Genomic DNA, 20,968 nt, shown 5'->3' on the forward strand with positions numbered 1-20,968 from the left:
GAAATTTTTCATTACCATCATACCTTTGGATCTGGCCGCAGTACATTCATCTCTTTATTTCTATCAAAGAAATCCTAGTTTAGTATGTGCAAGCAGACCCTGTTAGCCAGTATAATTAAGATTATGCCAGACCGAGAATTCGGTCGCAAGGTCGGCGGTATGGTCCGATCCTCGACGGATTGGCCTGTCCTTCGGCCATATCTCTCGTGAAATAATTGTAAATACAGATATATAAAAAAAAATATAAAAAAAATACACAAGGCGCAAGAACTATCGTCACTCGTGAGATTTAAAGGCCATCATAATTGGTCAGACTCTGGTCGTCTGCCATAGAGGAACCTATAGACGGTATACAAGTGCAGACTTCTATCATTCAAGTCCTTGCGTACCATGGAAAACAGCACATTTGCCTGGTCGAGGGTGTAACCCAGGACTCGCGTGAAGAGAGCCATAGAATGCGCCTCAACAGATTCGGTCATGTGGACGCGCTCAAAGGTGCCGATCTCTTTGAGCTTCGCATCTTTCGCCCAAGTCCCGATTGGCACCTGCAACAAGGCTCGAACATTAACTTAATAAATAAAGAAGGGTACAAGTTAACTTACCTTCATGATCAGTTCATCCACCCCTTCAAATCCGGCTTCCACCATCCACTGCTTCTGCAACCGACCCACGTTCAGCGGCTTCTGGAACTGATCACTGAGCTCTGACAATGTGGTCACCCAATCCAGGGTCCATGGAGCCTTGGCGAGCGGCTTGTCGTCGTCACTAAATATCCAGGCGTCGTACTCTTGCACTTCCAAATACCCGCCTGGTTTCAAATTTTCGTATGCCTGTTTGTATAGCTTGGGCCAATCCCCAGTACTGCCACACAACGAACGCCAATGGATCATGTCGAATTTCTCGTCTTCACCAAATTCCCAGGGTTGCTCAAAGTCGTCAATGTAAAATTTCAGATTGGGTGGGACAAAGTGTGGCTGGATGGGCGACAGATCGGTCCCAATGACAACCGCCTCGGGACACTCATCAGCAAACTCGACGGCCCAGATGCCAGTGCCGGTGCCAATATCCAGTACCCGTTGCGGATTCCTGATGGGCGCGCGGTATATCCTGCCGGAGAGACAGAGTCTGTAAACATGGTGCTGCAGATCCAAGCGGTTCTGCTCGGCTTCATCGTTGGGGAGGACGTATTCGCCGGCCTTGTAGGCATGGTACCGACGGCCATTCTCGTACTCGTAGTCCAAAATCGAGGAGCGTAGCGACATGCTTGTCGATGTGACTGAGCCCTCGTACGCGGAATCGGAGTCGCCATCGCCATCGCCCTGTTCTCTCTAATTCAGTTCTCTGCTAGGCTGTTTCGCAGTAACTCAAACACACACATACATGGTCTATCTGAATCGCGGGATGATCATGCGGTATCGCCGGTCGCCCCCGGCTTCGCGAGGACGGCTGATTAGTGTTGGTCATGTTGAGAATATTAAAGACAATACATAATCACAACGATAAGAGACGGTGAAACTGGAGCGCAGAGTCCGTCTCATTGCGGTGGACATGGTTGACTGTTAGATTAGAGTTGCTGATACAAATCCGCCTCCTACTTAGTGTGGTCCAATAAGGGTGAGTCACGCCAAGGCGGTCAAAATCAATCCAAATTAGAATTAATTAATCAAGCTGTTGGATAAGTTTAATTTTCCTTGTAAATTAGTGTAGTTGTTGAATTAGAGAAATGTTGAATAATACTTGTAGTTAATGTTCTATGCAGTTACTATTAAAATCCTTTATTAGCTTCGTAACACTAGCTCTGTGCGACCTGATCTATCATAATCTCGTAAGCCCAGTGAGGAAAAATCTGACGTTTCCTCTGGACTGAGTCTTTGTTGATGGTGAATTACCCACATGGAAGAAAGCTAGGCTTGCGTTCGCTATGAGGTTCCTGCAGCTAAACTCGGACTTGTCTTGGTACTCGCAATTACAACTAGTCATACTTACACTACGTGTTATACCAACTACCTAAACGGAGCCTAGGATAAAATCCGCCGCGCGCTCGGCAATCATATACACTGCGTTCTGGATGTGCCCAACCACCGGCGATGGCATCACGCTGGCGTCCACCACGCGCAGCCTCTCGACACCGTGGACGCGCAGCTCGCTGTCGACCACTTTGCCCATGGCGACGCTGCCGGCGGGGTGGAACATGGTTCTATATTCGTTAGTAAGTCTGTATGTATCCCGTCTGTCGTGGTCGTTGTCGTCGAATGACTTACCCCAATCGTCGCCGGATCAGATCGTTGAGCTCGTCGTCAGTCGACTCGGCAGAAATTGGTGAAAAGCCGTCCTCGACAGTCTCAGACGCAACGAATTCCTGTCCAGCTGCTGTCTCACGCACTACTTTGTGGATTAACCGCAAACCTTCTCTCAGCACATACCGGTCTGCTTCTGTGGCCGCGTAGTTGGGGTCAATCAGTGGCTGACTCGCAGGGTTGGCGTCTCGCAGTCGAATCGAGCCTCGCGAGGTAGGCAGCATAACCACCGCAGAGGTCGTGATGTGCGTACCATCCGGGACAATGGCCGGGTTCTGCTGGTTCCTCGCCGCATACAAGATATACAATTCCAAATGCCCCCGTTGCAGCACCAACGGATGCAGCTCAGGATTGGCCTCGGCGTCTGCAGCCAGCGCCTTCAGCAGGCCCTCTGGTGACACTGGCTGGGTTACTACAAAGTCCACGGCGTTTCCCTTGAAATAGATCGGGTTGTTGAACGCAGGCGAGCCCACAGACAGCCCCTTTTCCGGCTCCTTCAGCTTCCACCACTGGCTCACCGCGCAATGATCCTGGAAATGCCGCCCGACGTCCGGCAGGTCGACTACTGTCTCGATGCCGTGTTGTGCCAGTTCGTCGCGCGGGCCCAAGCCGGAGAGCAGCAGGATTTGGGGCGAGCGGTACGCGCCTGCTGAGATGATAATCTCGCGACTGGCTTCTATGATGGTGCCGTCTGCCAGTTCGACGGCTGTAGCCACTTTCACACCGTCTATTTCCGACACAACAACCCGCTTGACAAGCGTGTCCGTTAGTACCTTGACCCCCTCGAGTCCATACGCCGACGAGGAAATACTCCGTCGCCCATCAACCCGATTCTCAACCAAATCACCTAGTCCGATCGGATCGCCATCGTTCATGTCCGTCTTGTGCGCGACGCCCAGCGAAGTCCATGCTGTCTTGACCTGGTCGCGTAGGGGATACTGTCTGCGAGCTGCTGGCTCGGTCTTGATGGGCCCGTCGAATCCGTGCACCGCCGGATCGCTATGGGGGTCGAAATGCGTCTCGATTTTGCGGAAATACGGCAGTAGATTGTCGTAGGACCAGCGGGGGTCGGACAGGAGACGGGACCAGGTGTCGTAGTTTTTGTTTTCGCCGCGTGTCCAGCCGCCTATACACACACCTATCAGTATATCTACTCGTAGAAACATAGAAGCATAAGGATGTAGGGGATGGATATGGTACCAGCATTCGTGGCCGAACTCCCGCCCAACGCTCTACCCGCGAAATTGGGCAACTCGCGACCGTTCAAGTGTCTCTGTGGCACGGTCACGTCGCACCAGTCGAGCTCGGTGCGGAGTAGGCGAGGCCATTGTGTGCCGTCGAGTACATCAGCGCGTGTGCTGACGTCGGGGCCGGCTTCGATGAGGAGGATCGAGGTGGTTGTTGTTGCTTGGTGGAGGCGTGAGGCGAGGACGGAGCCGGCGGTGCCGCCGCCGATGATGATGAAGTCGTACGTCATTTTATAAACAACACTACAATGAACTGAGAGTGGTACAGCTTTGGCTACAAATGCCCGTCGGCGATATTCCAGACAATAAGATGGATTTGGTTTCAGCTGATTCAGCTGCGTCCTGTATAAGCATACATGATACATACATGTACCGCCGTATCAATACGTATCAACGGAGTTAACACCTTTCGTCCGTTACCTAGTAGACTGGGTATAAAGAAGGAGAGAATACATCTGATCTATTTATATTTATTGGGTAGTATAGTTTTCGAGTTTAGCTAATCCTAGATAAGGAGTTATAAGGAGCTAAAGATAAAAAATTCATGAATAATATTATTTTAGAAAAGAAAATGAACGTGAAGGAAAATATAATAATAATAAAAATCTAATAGAATCTTTATTTTATTGAGTAATACCAATAGGGCTCAAAAGACTTACGAAATCAATTGCCCTAGCTGTCTATACGCACAAGCCTCCTCCCAGCATTCTCCCGCAAAACCCAGCGAACCCCCGATGATTCCACCACCTCCTCTCGCTTCGCCCACCCCTTCAGAGCCTCATCATCCATCCGATCTGCCACGTCTAGAATTGGTTGCGTTTCCTTTGAAACCACCTGCACTACCGTCTACCAGTAACTCCCAATGTACGAGATCTTGGTTGATTGCGCAAACAAAACAGCCACCACCACAATAACCAAATAAATTATAATAAGTATTGTCCCCAGCACAAAGCCCGTCCACTGCACAGGAATAGTTGTAGTGACCGAGAACGCCGTCACCGCCGTGATTGGACTATTCAATTTGACCAATTGTTCATAGTATGCGATCTAATAGATGCGGGTGAGCAGGGCCTGGACGGCCAATGCCGGACTGGCCGTCGTAATCAGCGTGTCCTGAAACAGATCAATATGGGTCGTATGGGCGTTGCCAAAATTGGCAATTTTGCGGGAGAGGCTCACGCCGGAATCGGCGGTGTAATTGTAGTTGACGCAGAGAGTGAGCAAGTTGGGAAGGACGGCCAGGAAGAAGGTGATTGTATCGTCGACTCCTAAGGTATCCGCTGGGGGATGGAAGGTTTCCCATTGGGATCGCGGGTCTAGCGTGAGGATACCCCAGTTGTTGTTGGTGGAGCTCGTGTTGCCCGGGGATAATACGCCTAGTTGGAGGCGTGAGGTTTCGGTGTTGTAGCTTTAGGTGTGGTGGTCCCAGGCAGTCTGGGGCTCGAGATTATTAGATGTGCTGTTTATTCTAACAGTGAGGGTTTGTATGGCGAGATTGGAGAGGCAGACAGAGATGTGGAGGGTTTCGATATAGATGGATCCGTTAGAGACTATCGCCCAGAGGCTATTAGTTCTGATCGTCTAAACAGCTGCGGCATGGCTATATATACCAATTATTGCAGCAGTAAAAACAACGTCAAAGACAATAAATAGAGTCAAGGCATCAGGATAGCCATTGAGCTAGATCAGAGGGTCCTCATTAAGGACTGTCCAGTTTACAGAACTATTAGGAATGCACAAGCTGGTCTCACCCACCATATTATTGTCCAAGACGGATAGATAGAGTAGTTTGCAGGTGAAGTTGATGTAAGATTGAAAGTCCAGGTCAATTAAAAGTGGATAGGTTAAATTCTCTATAGGAATCTGTCTAGAAAGGTGTATACAATCTGGCACCGTCATATCTAGAATCAAATTAATTAGAGATAGATTAACATAAATGACCTGATTATCTATGACCGGCACTGGGCCATAAAGCTGGTGTAGTTTTATTTGTTGCGCCTCCTCCTCAAAAGGAAAAAAAGCTTGAAAGGTGTATCCAGTATTATGGAATCCTAATTAGTCTTTAAAGGACTTAGACAGCTTAGTGAATGTCCAGCTAGCTGCAGGAGGCATATTCCACTATATATTGGCGACGCCATATACAGCATTAAGGACATTGACATTGGTCAAGTTGCTACACTGAGTAAAAGACCCATTGACAAAATCGGACAGAAAGATGGTAGATAGGAATTGGGACGCTGTTATCACCAGGACCTCGGTAAGCACCAGTACATAAATGAAACGCGACAGATGAGGCCGAAAGTTGGTCGAAGTCCACAGATTACTAAAAGCTATCTTGACTGCCCAAAGTATGGAGTAAAAGGGACTCTGTAGAAGAGAGACGCTCTTAGTCTCTAAAACAATGCCGGCGACCATAGCCGTGGCAAGTCCGGCCTGGAAAGCCATCACCATCCGGATAGAGGTGGTGCATACCGTCACCAGTCGCGTCACCCAGCCTGCATTAACGACGCACACCCAGTAGATCTGTGGCTCGGCCCCGTCAATGGCTTTCAATGATTCGTACCAGAACAGGGCCAGGAGTGTCACTGCGAGCAGGAGGAGGGGGAATCCAAGAAATGAAGCCCAAACACTAGCAGTATCGATTCTATGCCAGAGGTTTCTTCGCTTGCGATGGAGCTGTTCCTCTTCCGCGTCATTGTTGTTGTCTTGCGCCAGGGCTTCTAAGGGGATATACGACATTTCACCCCTAGTAGCCATGGCACTACTAATAGCACCTGACCGTAGATAGATATCTGGTCAGTTGGATAGGAGCTTTACCTGAGGTCAGCCATTCTTAGAGCATGTCAAAAAACATAGCGTGGGGGTGTAGCCGCGAAGGTGGAACTGAAAAAAGACATCAAAGGCTAGCCTCAATCCTACAATTCACGACGAGTCATAACTTTAGCCTCGTGTTTAGTTGCATACAGGATGGTAGTCATATGCACCATATACCAGCACGTATTTATGCTATAAGATCATCTGATTCGCGGGGAGTTGGCTTGAAAGACTCGAATATGAGCATTATATGGTTGCGCATAAACACCAAAGACCCGTGAAGCGAAGGCCCATAAAGTAAAGCCATAAATAGAAGCTTATAAAAAATACAGAAAACTAGCTAGACCCACAAAAATTAAAAAAGCTAACTGAAAAGGAAATAACATAACCTAAAATAGATAAATAATTGGCCCAGAATCTTCAGAAACCCACAAAATCCTTTGGCCCTAGCCAGGAAGAGAATAGACTAATCTAAAAAAAGAAAAGAAACGGCTTTTAGCCTTTAGGAGTTTTATGGTATTTAACAGCCAATAAGGAGATTTTAGTTTACGGCCTGCCAGAACCCGTTCGAGATACTCTGTCTTAGTCATTCTTTTTCTCGTAGTAAGACCGAACAATAAAGAAAGAGAGAGAGAATGCATTTGATCTATTTAAACTCTATTCAATCAGCAATAGATAGAAACAGAGAAGCCGAGGAGGCTTATTATATCTGAAGACGAAAGATCTAAACATAGGGAAGAAAAATACTACTGATGACCACCAAACCAATATTCTAACGGAGACTTTGTGCCTTGTATCTCCAAGATTCTTACCATCGATGGACCAATTTTGCAAAGCCCACATTCAGGTTCAGCCCGTCCCAGACAGTGTAATATTCTTTCAATAGCGGAGATCCTAGTATCCATACCGGTCTCCCCTCTCCCAAAGGATCTGCGATAGGAATGATAGGGTGGTTGAAAACGGCTTGGCAGATACCAGGCTGGCCGGGATATTCACCGAGATTGAAAAAATTGCGCGTCAAGGTCAGATTAAAGTATGAACCGGTGCCATTGTTGATGGAAAATGTCAAAAGCTCCGGTGCGACAGCATCTAGCACGGCACATGGAGCACCCCATGCTCCATTTGGGTCGATCTCCGTGATCTCTGGGGCTATCTGCGCGTATATCTCCGCTGCTATTTGTTTATCTGGTGCTTGAAGGAAGGCAGTACCAGTGTCAAGGGCAGCGATACCGGGCTTAAATGGCGCTGGTGCCTGGCATCCGCCGCCTGAGCTATTATTGCTACTGTAGTTGCCAGTGACCAGGACCTTTTTGTCATCAACGAAAAGTGTGGTGAGATCAACGATGTAGAGCTGCGACTCGGAGGTGGCTTTCTGATCGAGATTTATATAGGCAATTTCCCCGGTATATTTGGAGTGGTCTATCCTTCCAAGAGTCAACTCTGCTCCCATCTCCGACCCAGGGATGAGGTCGAAGGAGAATATCGGTTCCGGCAACAAGCCACTGTTGTACCAAGACCAAAAGCTTGGAGTAGTAGAGTTATCAGAACTTGCTTGTGGAGAGATTCCCAAACCTAGGATTCCGTCCATCGGCACGTTTTCAAAGGAGGATGGGTACAGGTTGCAGAGAGCGAACGTCTGTTCTGGAGATTTGAGTCCATGAAGGGTGACAACATCGGTTACATAAGTGCAATTCGCACTGTTGTTACCGGCTATGACGGGGACTGAGGTTGCTGCTGTACTGTAGTCTAGGAGCGTGTATACACCAGCGTTGGGGAGAGACGAGAAGGATGTGGATCGCGCAGGGTCGAAAAGATTGCCATTGCCACATGACGTACATCCCTTATCTGGCAGAACGAGGCCTGTGGAACCAGTGTCGTACATGATGGTACTGTTTCAGACGTAGTGTCAGAATAGGAGATCACTCAGCGTGTTACATGTACAGATCACTTACAAGGTCTGGGGCGGAGTGCCCACTTCAATCGTGCTGTACCACTATCGGTTTGCGATTCTTGAGTCAGCACTTGGACATCACACCTGTAAATTTACACGTATTAGGACTCACCTGGAGGTCTGTGTTTGCGATCCAGTCGGTTAAGGACACCTCAACTGCTTGTCCATTATTCGATCTCGATGGCTGCGTCCGTTGAACGGCACGGCTTCCTAGTTTGATTGATCCTGGATAGGGAGCCACATGAGGAGCTAGAGACAGAAAGCCAATAAAAGAGGCCACGGTCTTCATATTGGAAGATAAGAGTTGAGAAAAACGAAGTGATAGAACGTCTGATAGAATCTAGATGTGTAATATCAATAGGGTTCAAGGGACTTGAGGAGGAACTCGAGAGAATAAAGTAGAGAGCAGGCCATCGGGTCATATATATATTTTCTTTTCGAACGGTTCATCGTCGGCTTATTTCTTTTGTGTACATAACATTGAACTCGATCGATATTTTTTGATGCCTCTACTATTTAGGGCTCGGTTCGACCCGCATAGTTCCTATTGGCCGTCTCGTACGGGCAGGCCAATCAGCTGTTGCTCCGCCACAGAGTGGGGCAAACCTTGGTACGACTACCTATATATTTCACCAGCCAAGCATCGTATCAGTTAAAATGCTTTAGGTGCTTTCCAGGCAGAGAGATTCTGATTTTCCTCATCTAATTTTATATCCACCCTCAAAATAATGACGCGCGTCAAAGAAGGAGAGCGGAAGCGAGCCAAATCTCGGAAACATCGGACAGGCTGTAAGACATGCAAGTTGGTCTTCCCCTCGTATTAGCTAGCACAGCAAGCAGGCTTGCGGGTGAGGCGGCAAAGGCGACCTGACCTTGATATTAAATTACTTTGTGGGTTGTTGAGCTTTACAGGAAATGGTACTGATCAACATGAGCAGGAGTCAGTACATGCCGCATATGCGATGCCCCTTCCCGCCACTAGAATCGATATATGCCTCTTGAGTCATTCACTTAGACCACCATATCTAGTTCGTAAAATAAAATGCGATGAAGGTCGCCCATTCTGCGTGAAATGTATGGTTCTTATATGTTATCTCCAACGTGGCACTGAAAAATCCTAGGTGTTTCTACCGGGCGAGTATGTGATGGCTACGAGGAGTTTAAAAGCTTCAGAAAACTCCATTTCCATGCACTCCAACCAAGGACATTGCTCCCAATGGTGCTGCCCGGACCCCTTTTTTCAGATCCGAGGGAGAGTCGTGCACTGCAGTACTTTGTCGAGCGGACCGCTATCCAATTTGCCACGTTCTTTGCTGATGATTTTTGGAACAAAGAATTACTTCAGCTCGCTCACTCTGAGTCGTGCATACGGCATGCTCTAGTTGCTTTGTCAGTGTACCACGAAGGCTACGCTGATCCTCACGCCGTGATTGATCCTATATTTGCAAGACACCAGCATAGCCTGGCTATCAAAGAAGTTTTATGCTTCAACCACTTGCAACCAATGCATATACATTTTATTTCATGTCTCATCTTCATATGCACCGAGGTACTGGTAACCCTAAAAACGTCCAAGGATTCGCCAAGGCTAACCATGCTGCGAAGATTTTACAAGGAAACCATGAGTCCGCGATCAACTTGTTAAAGTATGGTCACAGGATGATGTCTGAGGCGATTACTCGAGTGTGTGCAGTTAAGAAACTGCCAGACATGAACAGTTTAGTCAACAGAACTATCTCCATTTTTTCCGAGGTTTTTATCCAGGTGTTAATGGTATTGGCTCCTAGACTCTATTCTAGGCTTGGTTTCCTTCAGCTAATACTTTCTTGAAGCTCCTGGGAGACAGCCCACTCTGGAACCTTCACAGAGCACGCCGCAACCACCATAGCACTCCCGTTAGGCCTCAAGCACCGTCTTTTGGCGCATTTGAATCAATATCAGACGCTCGCCAAGCGCTTATGGATATTGTCAAGGAAATTTGGGCCTGTTCACAACACGACATGATAAGTAGTGAGTCGCTACTGTGTTGGCTGAACACATGGTCGCAGGCTTTTTCCATTTTTCGTTCCTCCAAAAACATTACTTCGCTTCCCTCGTCTGATCAAAGGGCAATTGCACTTCTTCAGCTCCATTCCTTATATATGCACTCTGATCTAAAAGCATTACATGATGCTAAAGAGACTCGAATGCCAATAACATGGGGCTCGCATACGCCGGAATTCGCCGAAATGGTGAGTCTGGCGGAAGTGGCCATGCCGGTGCCAGTGGTAGGCAACGGAAAGCAGCAGCAGCCGCTATTTCACATAAATCTTGGCCTTGTACCGGTTCTATATTCCATCACAACCAGATGTCGTGACCCAATCGTCCGCAGGCGGGCTCTTCACTTGATGCAAGTGAGATCAATGCAGGAAGGAGTGTGGAGCAGTGCCTTGACTAGCAGGGTAGCACAACGTGTGATTGAGCTGGAAGAAGATGCCTCGTCCTTTCCGGGAGGGCATGTTTTAACCTCTTGTCGGATCACAAATGTAAACGTGGAATTTTCTCAAGACCAACGAAGTGCGACCATACTATTTGGTTCAGCCAACGGCAATAAACAAGAGATTATTACATGGTAGCTTAGTGTTGCACCAGCTTTAATGGGGAGGCCGCCCTTATGTCTTCTCGCCAGGAGATTGGCAATAGAAGAGATAGCATCATCGTTTATGTTTAGCCCGCCGACTCTCATTTGTGGCTGCGGCTTGAACGAGATTCTTCGCTCACTGTGCAATATGGGCTATACCGCGTGGGTTAGAAGCTAGCTCAAATGAATAATGTTTGCTCCATCTACAGCTATAAAAGGAGCACAATCATTTCTCTATTCCAAATCATAGTTGTTACTTTTCCTGCAGACTGGATCGATTCATAACCAACTGGAGTTGTTAAGCGGTGAAATCTTCTTCTGCCTTGACTGAGGCTCCCGCATTCCTCGCCAATTTTGTATTAGGAGAATCTCAATCATCTCCTCAAGTATAAGAAGGGATGACCTTGCCCTGTCTTTATGACAAACTCCGATTCCTTTAAAATTATCATCAAGCATCATGACCGACATCTCTAGTATCCGCGAGATGGTATTCAAGGAAAATGCGAAACGAATAGTCATGAAAATGAAGACGAGATGCTTGAATCCCGATGACTACGCAAACTCAGCGAAAACAATACTCAACGACATTTTCCCTAATTGGGAGAGCGACAACCGGATTCTTTTTCTTGCGGTGGAAGTGTTTGAAGAGCGCGCCTTTATGGCCTTTGATATCAACCATCATGACTATGACTTCCGCACCGCGCACCAAGACAAGTCACCTCTTCCTGTCTACGTGCTTAAGCGAGTTCATAAAGGGCGAAACTGGGATCTTATTCGATTGCCCCGCGACGATACCATCATTTGTACGAGATTAGCAGAGCTCCACCGAGCCCACGGTTACGACGTCGAGCTGCCTATTGTCGAAGACCACACCTCGGTCATTGTACACGCCAATCCCCGGTCGCCAGTCTAATATGGTTGCATGAAGAGGAGCTTATTGCGTGGCGGGATTGTCAAACAAATATATAAGAATCGAATTAGATCTAACCGCGCTGTTTCTCTCTACCTTGGAGTCGACGAATTGCAAGGCGGTGTCCCGATGTTGTGTGTCTAATTATCCGAGGCGGGCAACGTAGGTTTTTTGCTCGATAGGTACTAAGCCGGATCGATCCATATCAAAACATTCGAGGGACATTATTACTAAACAAATCTCTTACACTTAAACATTTCCATGTATACAGACTGTTGAAACCCAACTCAACAACCCTTGTTACACACATATATACACCCAGCTAAACCCCCTCACATCACATTTACCCCGCAGAAGGAAAAAAAAAAATGGCAGTCGATATGCAAGCCCTCATCAAGGCCATGACAGTCTACATGACCACATGCATGTCTGGCCACGACCCCTCGCACAACCCAACACACGTCTTGCGCGTCGTCCATCTCGCGCACACTATTCTCGAAGGCGAACTCTCGCGACACTCTACTACTACGCAATACGACCGAGACATAATCACGCTCGCAGCCACGCTGCACGACATTGGCGATCACAAATACCTGCCAGAGCCAACAGACACAAAAATTGACCCGAAACAAATGGTCTTCAACACGCTCGTCGCGCACGGTGCAGATGCCTCGCTCGCCGAGCGCGTGCAGACCATCGTGAGCAATGTCTCGTACTCGAACGAAATCAAGAACCCGGCTGCGGTGCGCGCGCTGATCGCTGACGAGCGGTATCGTGAGCTTGCCGTGGTGCAGGATGCGGATCGACTGGATGCCATTGGCGCCGTGGGCATTGCGCGCACGTTTACGTATCTAGGGTCGAGGCAGCAGAAGGGTGCACCGGGGCAGCGGTGGGAACTGGATGAGTCGATTGAGCATTTTGGAGAGAAGTTGGAGAAACTAGAAGGTATGATGAAGACGGATACGGGCAGGGAAATGGCTCGAGAGCGGACGAGGCGGTTGCGCGAGTTCAAGACGTGGTGGATGGAGGAGACTGGAAATGATAATTGAAAGTTTGAGTAGTATGCAGTGAGTGAGTGTTATATAGTATTAATGAAACCGAATCACAACTAGCTGTTTTCTGGATTTCTTCTTTATACAGTTTTTTTCGTGTTTCATAGTGGAGAGACAACATTCGTCAAAAGGGTATTGAAGTTGCAATGTGTTGAACAAATTGCACTTGAAAATGCACCCAACAAACAACCGAAACTCCTGCCCATAGTCAAAAATCAATAATCCAAATCAAAAATACCTCGCCAGAAAAAATCTAACTCCAAAGCATGTCTATAATAACGTTGTCTGTTGTCGGGTCAAATTAGTGCCGACGTGATGAATAACCGAACAGAAGGGAAAAGAAACAAAAAATAATCCTAAACTCGATCCTGAGCAAAGTCCAAAACATCGCAGTCGTCTTCAAAGAATCCGTCGTCGTCGTCGCGTCGAGAAGTAGGGGAGTGGGCGCTAGATTGCCTCTTCTTCCGTCTTGTAGTTATAACAACTTCTTCCACCTGATCTCTGCCATTGCCGAGGCTGATGAGGTTTTCCATTTCCGGGGCTCCTGCTACCTGACCATGCGTTTCTTCATCATCGCTGTGCTGAAGAGGCCGAACATGAAGTGTCTGGGTTGGAATATCGTTGCCAAAGACCCATGGCCCCAACGTAGGCCCTGATGCAGACGCAGGATCCACCAGGACCTGTATATTTACCCTGCGATCTGTATGGAACGGCTGGTAAGGAGTGTTTGTCTCGATCTCGGCCTGTGAGAGTGGCTGGGAATCTAGTTTCGTAGTCGACGAAGAATGAGGTGCACTCGACGACAAAGCCCAGCTGCCCGCTACCTTCTCATCTGCAGGGAGGCCGATTTGCAGGGGTCCAGAAAGGTCTTGCAGGTAAGCTGGTAACTTGATTTCCGCGACTCTGTTTCCTATGACAGACTGGTGGCGTCGAGCTTTGTTTCTATCTGCGCTGCGCTGGACCCTATACAGCCTGAACAAGCCATGGTCGATCACACCCAACAGACATTCATTATGGATAGTAATCCATGTCACGCGAGATGGCGTGGGGTCCTTGGTGAATCCGGTCAAGTGCAGTCGATTTTCTCCCACATGCCGTAGGGTGTTGACCGTCCCAGTTGCAGCTCCGACAGATTTGCTCAAACCCACGGCAACTGCTTTACCACTGATTCCAGCTGCTGACGAAATGCCAAATGTAGGAGTTCCAGAGAAATTGCTTCCCACACTAGGGGCTCGACCTCTGACAGCAGCCAGAATAGGCTGCGTGGTCCCTCCCACAAGCTTCATGGCCGTTGCGAACGGGCTTGCAGTTCCTGCCTCCTCTGATTCCGGGCTGAGTGGCGTCTGATCTTCCGCACTCGGTCCCTGAGATTTGGCTTGGACACGCCGAAGTGGTGGCCATTGAAACGCGGCTCGAGGAATATCAAAAACATGGACAGTGCCCTTTCGAGTGATGACAGCGAATTTTTCTCCAGTAGGATAAGCCCAGACAATGTCGACGATGCTCGAAGTTGTCAACCGGGAATGTCTTGCTATCAGTCGTACATGAGGAGTGAGAGGAGAATTTCCTACAACATCTTCAGACATGAATACAGCCGATCGGTAATTCTTCGCCTGCATGAGATCCCATACGTATTGAACATCTCCCTTTTTGCTAGCTGTTAACAGCATATGCCCATTGGGAGAAAAAGAGAGAAATCCGCATCCGTTTGGTGCTTGAAAGGTTGCAAACGGCACTAGAGCGGCGCCTTTTGGATCTTGTCCCTGTTCAAGCTTTTTCATGTCAATGATTGAGACCAAATCGGGCTCGGAAGATAATGCTCCCGACGTGTCTTGACCGTGGGTAGGAGGAAACAGTCCATGTGGCCCTTGAGTTTCTGAATACGGAGAAGAACGCCGTGCATTCCCCCCTGGGCTCGATTGATCTTTATTCCAATAGCTGTTCCATGCTTGCAAGCCTTGGTCACCCATCCATCGAGCTCCTCTGAAAAACTCCTGTGTGACACCTCGAGCTACCTTATCGAAAAAGCTTTCGCCGTCTCCTAGGTCTGTCGCACAGTTGACAGCCGGCTTAGATGGTGGGATATGTGTGTCTAGTCCTGGGATCTTCCTTTGTACTAGGTGCGTTGGAACTGTTCCCAAAGGCGGGGCTCTCGAAGATGACGCCGGTGGGACAACAGCTAGCCAACGTCCATTAAGCGAGATCATAGGAACTTCTGAAGAAACAGAACCATAATGGATATCTGCTTGCGATCCATCCTGATCTGTAGAGCTCGATGAAGTCGAATAGCGCCTGACTTCTCGCGACTGAACGGAAGTCCATGTTTTGCCCAAACATTGGTACGATGCAGAAACCACTCCGTAGATAAAAACCTCTCCACTTGTTCCAGAAACGACGACAATATAATTCATGCTTGTATACAGCCTCAGGTTCCCCACGGGTGCTGGGGCGATCAAAGACAAATTGGGATAGTTTTCGAAACATGGTGCCGGTTTACTCTGGAAAAGGGTGGTGATGTGCTCGCCGGTCTTGATGGAGTAAATCTCCACCCTTGTCTGATAAACTGTTTCATCTCTGGTCTGGGGTTTTTCACTGGTCGTTGACTTTCCAGGCAGGCCAGGGAGAATCTCGTTGTGGTCTGACGCTACAGACGAAGCATCGCCAGGCTCGTCCTTGGAAGCTGTCGGGCCATGAAGAGTGACGGCGACATGCGGACGAGAGGAGGCATATGGATCGGATCTCGCAGTATAGGTAAGAATTTTCGCATCCAGCACTCGTCCATTCAGGCCGGTCAGTGTCCCGATAGTGCGTGTCTTGTGGTTTTCTATTGCAAGAATGTTGAGTTCGCCATCCATACCAACCACGAGCACCTTTCCCCCGATCTTGCTTGTCTTGAGGGGAAGCCCTGGAACATAGTCCCAGCCACAAAACGAATAGTGACTGTCGGCACTAGGCCTGTGTGGCGAGGGAATATCGATTTCCGGGGCTCCATAGAAATGGGCCTGGGGAAGATGGGGCAGCGGTGGTTGGTTTTGAAAGTGAGTACCCATCGAATGACGTTTCTGCCTATCGATAGACGTATGGCGTGGTGACGGTGATGATGTGAAGCCGATTTGACCATAGCTGATTGGCCGCGCTGCAGCGGGAGGAGGGGATGTCGATGAGGCAAAAGCAGCTCTTTCGAGAGTGGTTGGAACACTACGAGGAGAGCCACTGGCAAATGCAGGGTCTAGCACGTCATTTGGAGGGCTTTTTCCAAAGGGAATGGACTTGGCCCATGCATCCGTACGCAAGACTGTTTCACTCTCGGGATTGTTGTTGATTTGGCCCAGTGCCCCTAGCACCGGAGATGGTGAAGTCCCAACGGGCCGGCTGACGGCGGGGATATTGAATGCGTTGCCGGGGAAGGACGATGGGTCAGACTGAGACGGGGGGGATGGTTGGATTCTAGAGAGAGGGGGTGGACATTAGGCAAGAGCACACCATCATACACGGAACGGGAGGGGGAAGACATACTCGTCTGATGCCATCTGGTCCGCTTGCTGGGGTAGGGTATCCTTTCCTTTTGTTCCATTCTTGTTCTTGCCCTTTTTCTTCTTCTTCCCAGTTATATCCGGAGCGGAGCTGGGGCTTTGGGAGAGCGGGGTGTTGTCAAGCGAGAGCTGGTTGAAGTTTTGGAAGATATCCTCGGACGCGGCCGGTGGCATTCACGCAGGCCCGGGTAAACGCAGTTATCCGGGGATATTCTAGCACAGAAGCTGGGGTGTGAGGAGCGAGCTGGCTCCTGGATATAGACAGATCGACAGGTTCCGGAGCGTTAGCCGATAAGGCAGCTACGGCTGGGTAAAACAAGTCGGGGGCGAATGGGCTGGATAAGCCACAGAGCGTGTTATAGCAGAGAATAGAGCACGGCGTTGCCAGAACACCAGGAATAGCTATGTCAACGTGCGTAATCGATAGATAGGCAGCGCGTCAGAGCCGGCGAGGGGAATGTTGGGGTATATATAGTGGAGAGCGTTGCGGGTCAAGCGCGTATCTTATCGTATCGTCAGTGGGCGGTCGGTCGGCAACAAAACAGGCAGTTTGTTTGTTTCTCAGAGGCTGTTTGTTTGTTCGTCTGTCTGCAGTCAGTTGGGAGCAAAGGCGAAGAAGGTCCAGGAACAAGCAAGACGAAGGCGAAGATGATAAGGGGTCGCCGGCGAGAGAGAGCGAGGTGGGGGGAGGGGAAAGGCGCATGCATGATGCCAGCCGCCAGGTCCGCGCCGCCTAAGCTGGGCTAGAGCCTAGCAGCGCGCACGAGAGGGGTATCGGGGGATCGCGCGGGCTTAGCAGATGGCTCTCTCACACATGGTGTGACTGGAGGGCTTACACTGGACAACCAGAATCATCGTCATCGCAGGCAGTCAGTAGTCATCATCCCCGCTCGCCAGAGATCGAAGGCGACCATCAGGTGATGCGCCCACCGGGTCACGGGTTCTAGGCTTATTTGCTCATTCGCCCCCGAAAGTCACCGGCCCTAGTCAGGTATGTACGCACGTACTGTACGCTTCTCACAATAGCTTTGTATTAATAGATTATCATACTAGGTGTAGATGTACATGCCGCGCACAGATACAGAACAATCTGCCGGCGATCTTGGCGCGAAAGAGCCATGGCTGATGCAGGAACCAACTGCCAAACTAGTTGCACATTCCCTATTGCGACATATCCATGATAAATGGAGCATGATCACTAATGGCCCTGGCAGACACCATTCCCCCCAGTCTCTAAGCCGAGTTCGAGTAGTGTAACAAGACCAACAAAACAGACCCAAACCCAAACTACCACGCAACTGCGTCTATGTCTTCTTTTTGGCGGCGGCTGCCTTGGCCTTTGCGGCCTTCTTCCTGCTGCTGCGAATCATCACGATGCCGAGGAACGAGCCAACAACTGCCGAGCCCAGGAGTGTGAGGATGACGGGGATGCGGATTGCCCAGACGCGCGGAGGAAAGAAGTCATGGAGCGGATGGCCCTTGTCGACAAATGGCTATTACATTGGTCGGTCAGTCAGTCATGTTTCTTTTTGTGTGTTCTAGGATGGGTGTAAGACATACCATGAGTATAGTCCATGCCGTGTAGTAGAGAAAGATCGCAGTTGCGGCCAACAACATGGCGGAACCGACAATTGGACCGAGCTGGTTGGCGCGGTTGGTTAGTGTTTAGATACCTCCATAAGTGCATGGGAATGGAAATACCATAATGCTAATTCCTCGGCCCGGCGGATTTGAAGTGCACGCTGGACAGAAACAAGGGCTCGAAGAATTGAAATATTTATTATTGTTGCTTCTCCTATCGCGGAAGCCAGATGGTCGCAGGTCACGTGAGCCGACCCGCCATGCGCGCTAGGCCCGGACTCGCTGCTCTCACTTCATTTTCTTTCTGCAAAGAACTCAGACCCAAGTCGGCGACAACGGCACCCCCTCCTCGAGCCTCCAACTCTCACAACAAAATCCACATACAGAGGGCGGGCAGCTTGAAACATGTCGGATCCTGTGATGCTGCAGTCGGCGGTGCGCGTCCCAACGCCGCCGCCAGGAGCCTCGTACTCTCCCCAGCCATCGAGCACGCGCAAGCGTTCTCCCCCGTCTCGATCCCCGTCCCCTAATCGCCGCCGATCGCCTCCCGGAGACAGCTCGAGAGATATCGGAGACGTCCCCCGTCTCGATTCAGATCGTGCCCTGGAACGGGAAAGACAACTTGCAGAGAGGCTGCGACAGACGACAGACGCCCCGCGAAAGCCATTGACCGAGGAGGAAAAGCAAGCCTCAGCCAAGGCCGAATACGAGAAATTGCTCAACATGCGCTCGGGAGGAACGTATATCCCGCCTGCTCGGTTGCGCGCTTTGCAGGCTCAGATCACCGACAAGTCCAGCAAGGAGTACCAAAGAATGGCGTGGGAAGCTTTGAAGAAGTCGATCAACGGTTTGATCAACAAGGTCAACGTGTCCAACATCAAATACATTGTTCCAGAGCTCTTTGGGGAGAACCTCATTCGCGGACGAGGTCTGTTCTGCCGAAGCATTATGAAAGCACAGGCAGCCAGTTTACCCTTCACGCCCATCTACGCGGCCATGGTTGCTATTGTCAATACCAAGCTTCCCCAGGTGGGAGAACTGCTGCTGGGCCGACTGGTTGTTCAGTTTCGCAAGGCGTTCAAGAGAAACGACAAAGCGGTTTGCATCTCATCGACAACTTTTATTGCGCACTTGTGCAATCAGCAAGTAGTGCACGAAATGCTTGCAGCTCAGATATTGCTGTTGCTACTTCATAAACCCACAGACGACAGTGTTGAAATTGCAGTCGGCTTGACCAGGGAGGTGGGCCAGCATCTAGAAGAGATGAGTGGGCCCATAGCCCTGGCCGTCTTTGACCAATTTAGAAATATTTTACACGAGGCCGACATCGATAAGCGAGTGCAATACATGATCGAAGTCTTGTTCCAGGTGCGCAAAGACAAGTACAAGGACAACCCATCAATGCGAGAAGAGCTTGACTTGGTGGAAGAAGAAGACCAAATCACGCATCGTTTGGGGCTGGACGATGAGATGGACACTCAGGATGGCCTAAATATCTTCAAATTCGACGCCGAGTGGCAAGAGCACGAAGACGCTTACAAAAAGCTCAAAGCAGAAATTCTCGGCGAGGGAAGTGATTACGACAGCGACGATGAATCGGGAGACAGCTCGGATGAAGAGGAAGCCGAGGAGGAGAGGCAGATGGAAATCAAGGATCAAAGCAACACTGACCTTGTCAACCTTCGACGAACCATCTACCTGACTATCATGTCCAGCATTGACTTTGAAGAATGCTGTCACAAACTAATGAAGGTTTCCCTTCCGCCGGGCAAGGAGGCGGAGTTGCCGTCGATGATTATTGAATGCTGCTCTCAGGAGCGCACGTACTCAAAGTTCTACGGACTAATTGGCGAGCGCTTCGCCAAGCTGAATCGTATGTGGTCTGATCTATTCGAAGAATCGTTTGCAAAGTACTACGAAACAATCCACCGGTACGAAACGAACCGTCTGCGCAATATCGCTCGGTTCTTCGGGCACATCTTGAGCAACGATGCTGTTGGCTGGCATGTTCTTTCCATGATTCACATGAACGAGGAAGAAACGACATCCAGCAGCCGTATCTTCATCAAGATTCTATTCCAGGACCTCGCAGAGCACCTTGGTATGGCGAAACTAAGAGAGCGATTGATCGACCCTGTGCTCCGACCAAGTTTCGACGGACTGTTCCCTCTGGATAACCCGCGCAACACTCGTTTCTCGATCAACTACTTCACCAGCATTGGCATGGGTGCTCTGACCGAGGAAATGCGTGAACATCTAAAGAATCTGCCCAAGCCGACGCTCCCTGCGTTACCTGCGGCGCGCGACGAATCCGACCGCGAGTCGGTCAGCTCGTACTCCAGCTACTCCTCATACACGGGATCCTCGCGGTCATACTCTCGGTCACGCTCACCACGCCGCGATCGTGACGCCACCCGCGGCCGGTCTTATACACGATCAGCCTCTCGGTCCGGATCATACTCGCGCTCGCGCTCTCGATCTCGGACTCCTGCCGGTGCTGCTCGCCGCGGCCGATCCTACACGCGATCTCCATCTCGCTCTCGCTCACGCTCACGCTCGGTCTCGGGCTCTCGATCGCCTGTACGAGCCCGCAACCGCGCACGATCCTACTCGCGCTCTCCATCTCGGTCTCGCTCTCGATCCCGTCCGCGGTCGTATTCGCGCTCTCCTGTGCGTCGGGGTGCTGCTGCTGCTGCTGCTGCTCCGCGCGGGCGTTCGTACACGCGCTCCCCTTCTCGGTCGCGGTCTCGGTCTCGAAGCGTTACACCTCCGCCTCGGGCTTCGCGGCGGTGAGGGATTATGTATTATTATTAGTTTATAGATATTCGCGTGTTTATTCCGGGGTTATGTATAACCACTGGTAATATATTGTTTATTCAGCTCGGGGGTAAAAATGAGCCGTTGAAATTAAATAAATTGGCGAGCACTTTAAAAACAAATGGAATTAACCCATGACTAAATAC

The 20,968-nt window shown here is 49.7% G+C and overlaps 10 protein-coding genes across 10 annotated transcripts; 4 read left to right on the plus strand and 6 right to left on the minus strand.

Moving 5' to 3' along the window:
- Positions 1-299: 299 nt before the first annotated feature.
- Positions 300-1,464, minus strand: TRUGW13939_00358 (uncharacterized protein; the record flags this gene model as incomplete). The annotated part of the gene is made up of 3 exons (XM_035483566.1): positions 300-545; positions 603-1,319; positions 1,381-1,464. The coding sequence occupies 3 exons, from the start codon at positions 1,462-1,464 to the stop codon at positions 300-302; spliced, it is 1,047 nt and encodes a 348-aa protein (XP_035339459.1).
- A 543-nt stretch (positions 1,465-2,007) lies between these two features.
- On the minus strand, positions 2,008-3,774 carry TRUGW13939_00359 (uncharacterized protein; the record flags this gene model as incomplete). The annotated part of the gene is made up of 3 exons (XM_035483567.1): positions 2,008-2,197; positions 2,262-3,423; positions 3,498-3,774. 3 exons carry the CDS (start codon positions 3,772-3,774, stop codon positions 2,008-2,010), a joined length of 1,629 nt encoding a protein of 542 aa, XP_035339460.1.
- Positions 3,775-4,278: 504 nt separating this feature from the next.
- Positions 4,279-4,816, plus strand: TRUGW13939_00360 (uncharacterized protein; the record flags this gene model as incomplete). The annotated part of the gene is made up of 2 exons (XM_035483568.1): positions 4,279-4,408; positions 4,599-4,816. The coding sequence occupies 2 exons, from the start codon at positions 4,279-4,281 to the stop codon at positions 4,814-4,816; spliced, it is 348 nt and encodes a 115-aa protein (XP_035339461.1).
- Positions 4,592-6,301, minus strand: TRUGW13939_00361 (uncharacterized protein; the record flags this gene model as incomplete). Its single annotated transcript, XM_035483569.1, has 2 exons — positions 4,592-4,920; positions 5,722-6,301. The coding sequence occupies 2 exons, from the start codon at positions 6,299-6,301 to the stop codon at positions 4,592-4,594; spliced, it is 909 nt and encodes a 302-aa protein (XP_035339462.1).
- Positions 6,302-7,166: 865 nt separating this feature from the next.
- On the minus strand, positions 7,167-8,598 carry TRUGW13939_00362 (uncharacterized protein; the record flags this gene model as incomplete). The annotated part of the gene is made up of 3 exons (XM_035483570.1): positions 7,167-8,247; positions 8,311-8,351; positions 8,422-8,598. 3 exons carry the CDS (start codon positions 8,596-8,598, stop codon positions 7,167-7,169), a joined length of 1,299 nt encoding a protein of 432 aa, XP_035339463.1.
- Positions 8,599-11,386: 2,788 nt separating this feature from the next.
- TRUGW13939_00363 (uncharacterized protein) lies at positions 11,387-11,842 on the plus strand (the record flags this gene model as incomplete). Its single annotated transcript, XM_035483571.1, has 1 exon — positions 11,387-11,842. One exon carries the CDS (start codon positions 11,387-11,389, stop codon positions 11,840-11,842), a length of 456 nt encoding a protein of 151 aa, XP_035339464.1.
- A 365-nt stretch (positions 11,843-12,207) lies between these two features.
- On the plus strand, positions 12,208-12,888 carry TRUGW13939_00364 (uncharacterized protein; the record flags this gene model as incomplete). Its single annotated transcript, XM_035483572.1, has 1 exon — positions 12,208-12,888. The coding sequence occupies one exon, from the start codon at positions 12,208-12,210 to the stop codon at positions 12,886-12,888; it is 681 nt and encodes a 226-aa protein (XP_035339465.1).
- Positions 12,889-13,247: 359 nt separating this feature from the next.
- TRUGW13939_00365 (uncharacterized protein) lies at positions 13,248-16,598 on the minus strand (the record flags this gene model as incomplete). The annotated part of the gene is made up of 2 exons (XM_035483573.1): positions 13,248-16,338; positions 16,408-16,598. The coding sequence occupies 2 exons, from the start codon at positions 16,596-16,598 to the stop codon at positions 13,248-13,250; spliced, it is 3,282 nt and encodes a 1,093-aa protein (XP_035339466.1).
- Positions 16,599-17,728: 1,130 nt separating this feature from the next.
- TRUGW13939_00366 (uncharacterized protein) lies at positions 17,729-18,041 on the minus strand (the record flags this gene model as incomplete). Its single annotated transcript, XM_035483574.1, has 2 exons — positions 17,729-17,917; positions 17,985-18,041. The coding sequence occupies 2 exons, from the start codon at positions 18,039-18,041 to the stop codon at positions 17,729-17,731; spliced, it is 246 nt and encodes an 81-aa protein (XP_035339467.1).
- A 369-nt stretch (positions 18,042-18,410) lies between these two features.
- On the plus strand, positions 18,411-20,798 carry TRUGW13939_00367 (uncharacterized protein; the record flags this gene model as incomplete). The annotated part of the gene is made up of 1 exon (XM_035483575.1): positions 18,411-20,798. The coding sequence occupies one exon, from the start codon at positions 18,411-18,413 to the stop codon at positions 20,796-20,798; it is 2,388 nt and encodes a 795-aa protein (XP_035339468.1).
- Positions 20,799-20,968: the final 170 nt, after the last annotated feature.

This window comes from Talaromyces rugulosus, chromosome I, assembly GCF_013368755.1.
Source record: "Talaromyces rugulosus chromosome I, complete sequence".
NCBI classification, from domain to species: Eukaryota; Fungi; Ascomycota; class Eurotiomycetes; order Eurotiales; family Trichocomaceae; genus Talaromyces; species Talaromyces rugulosus.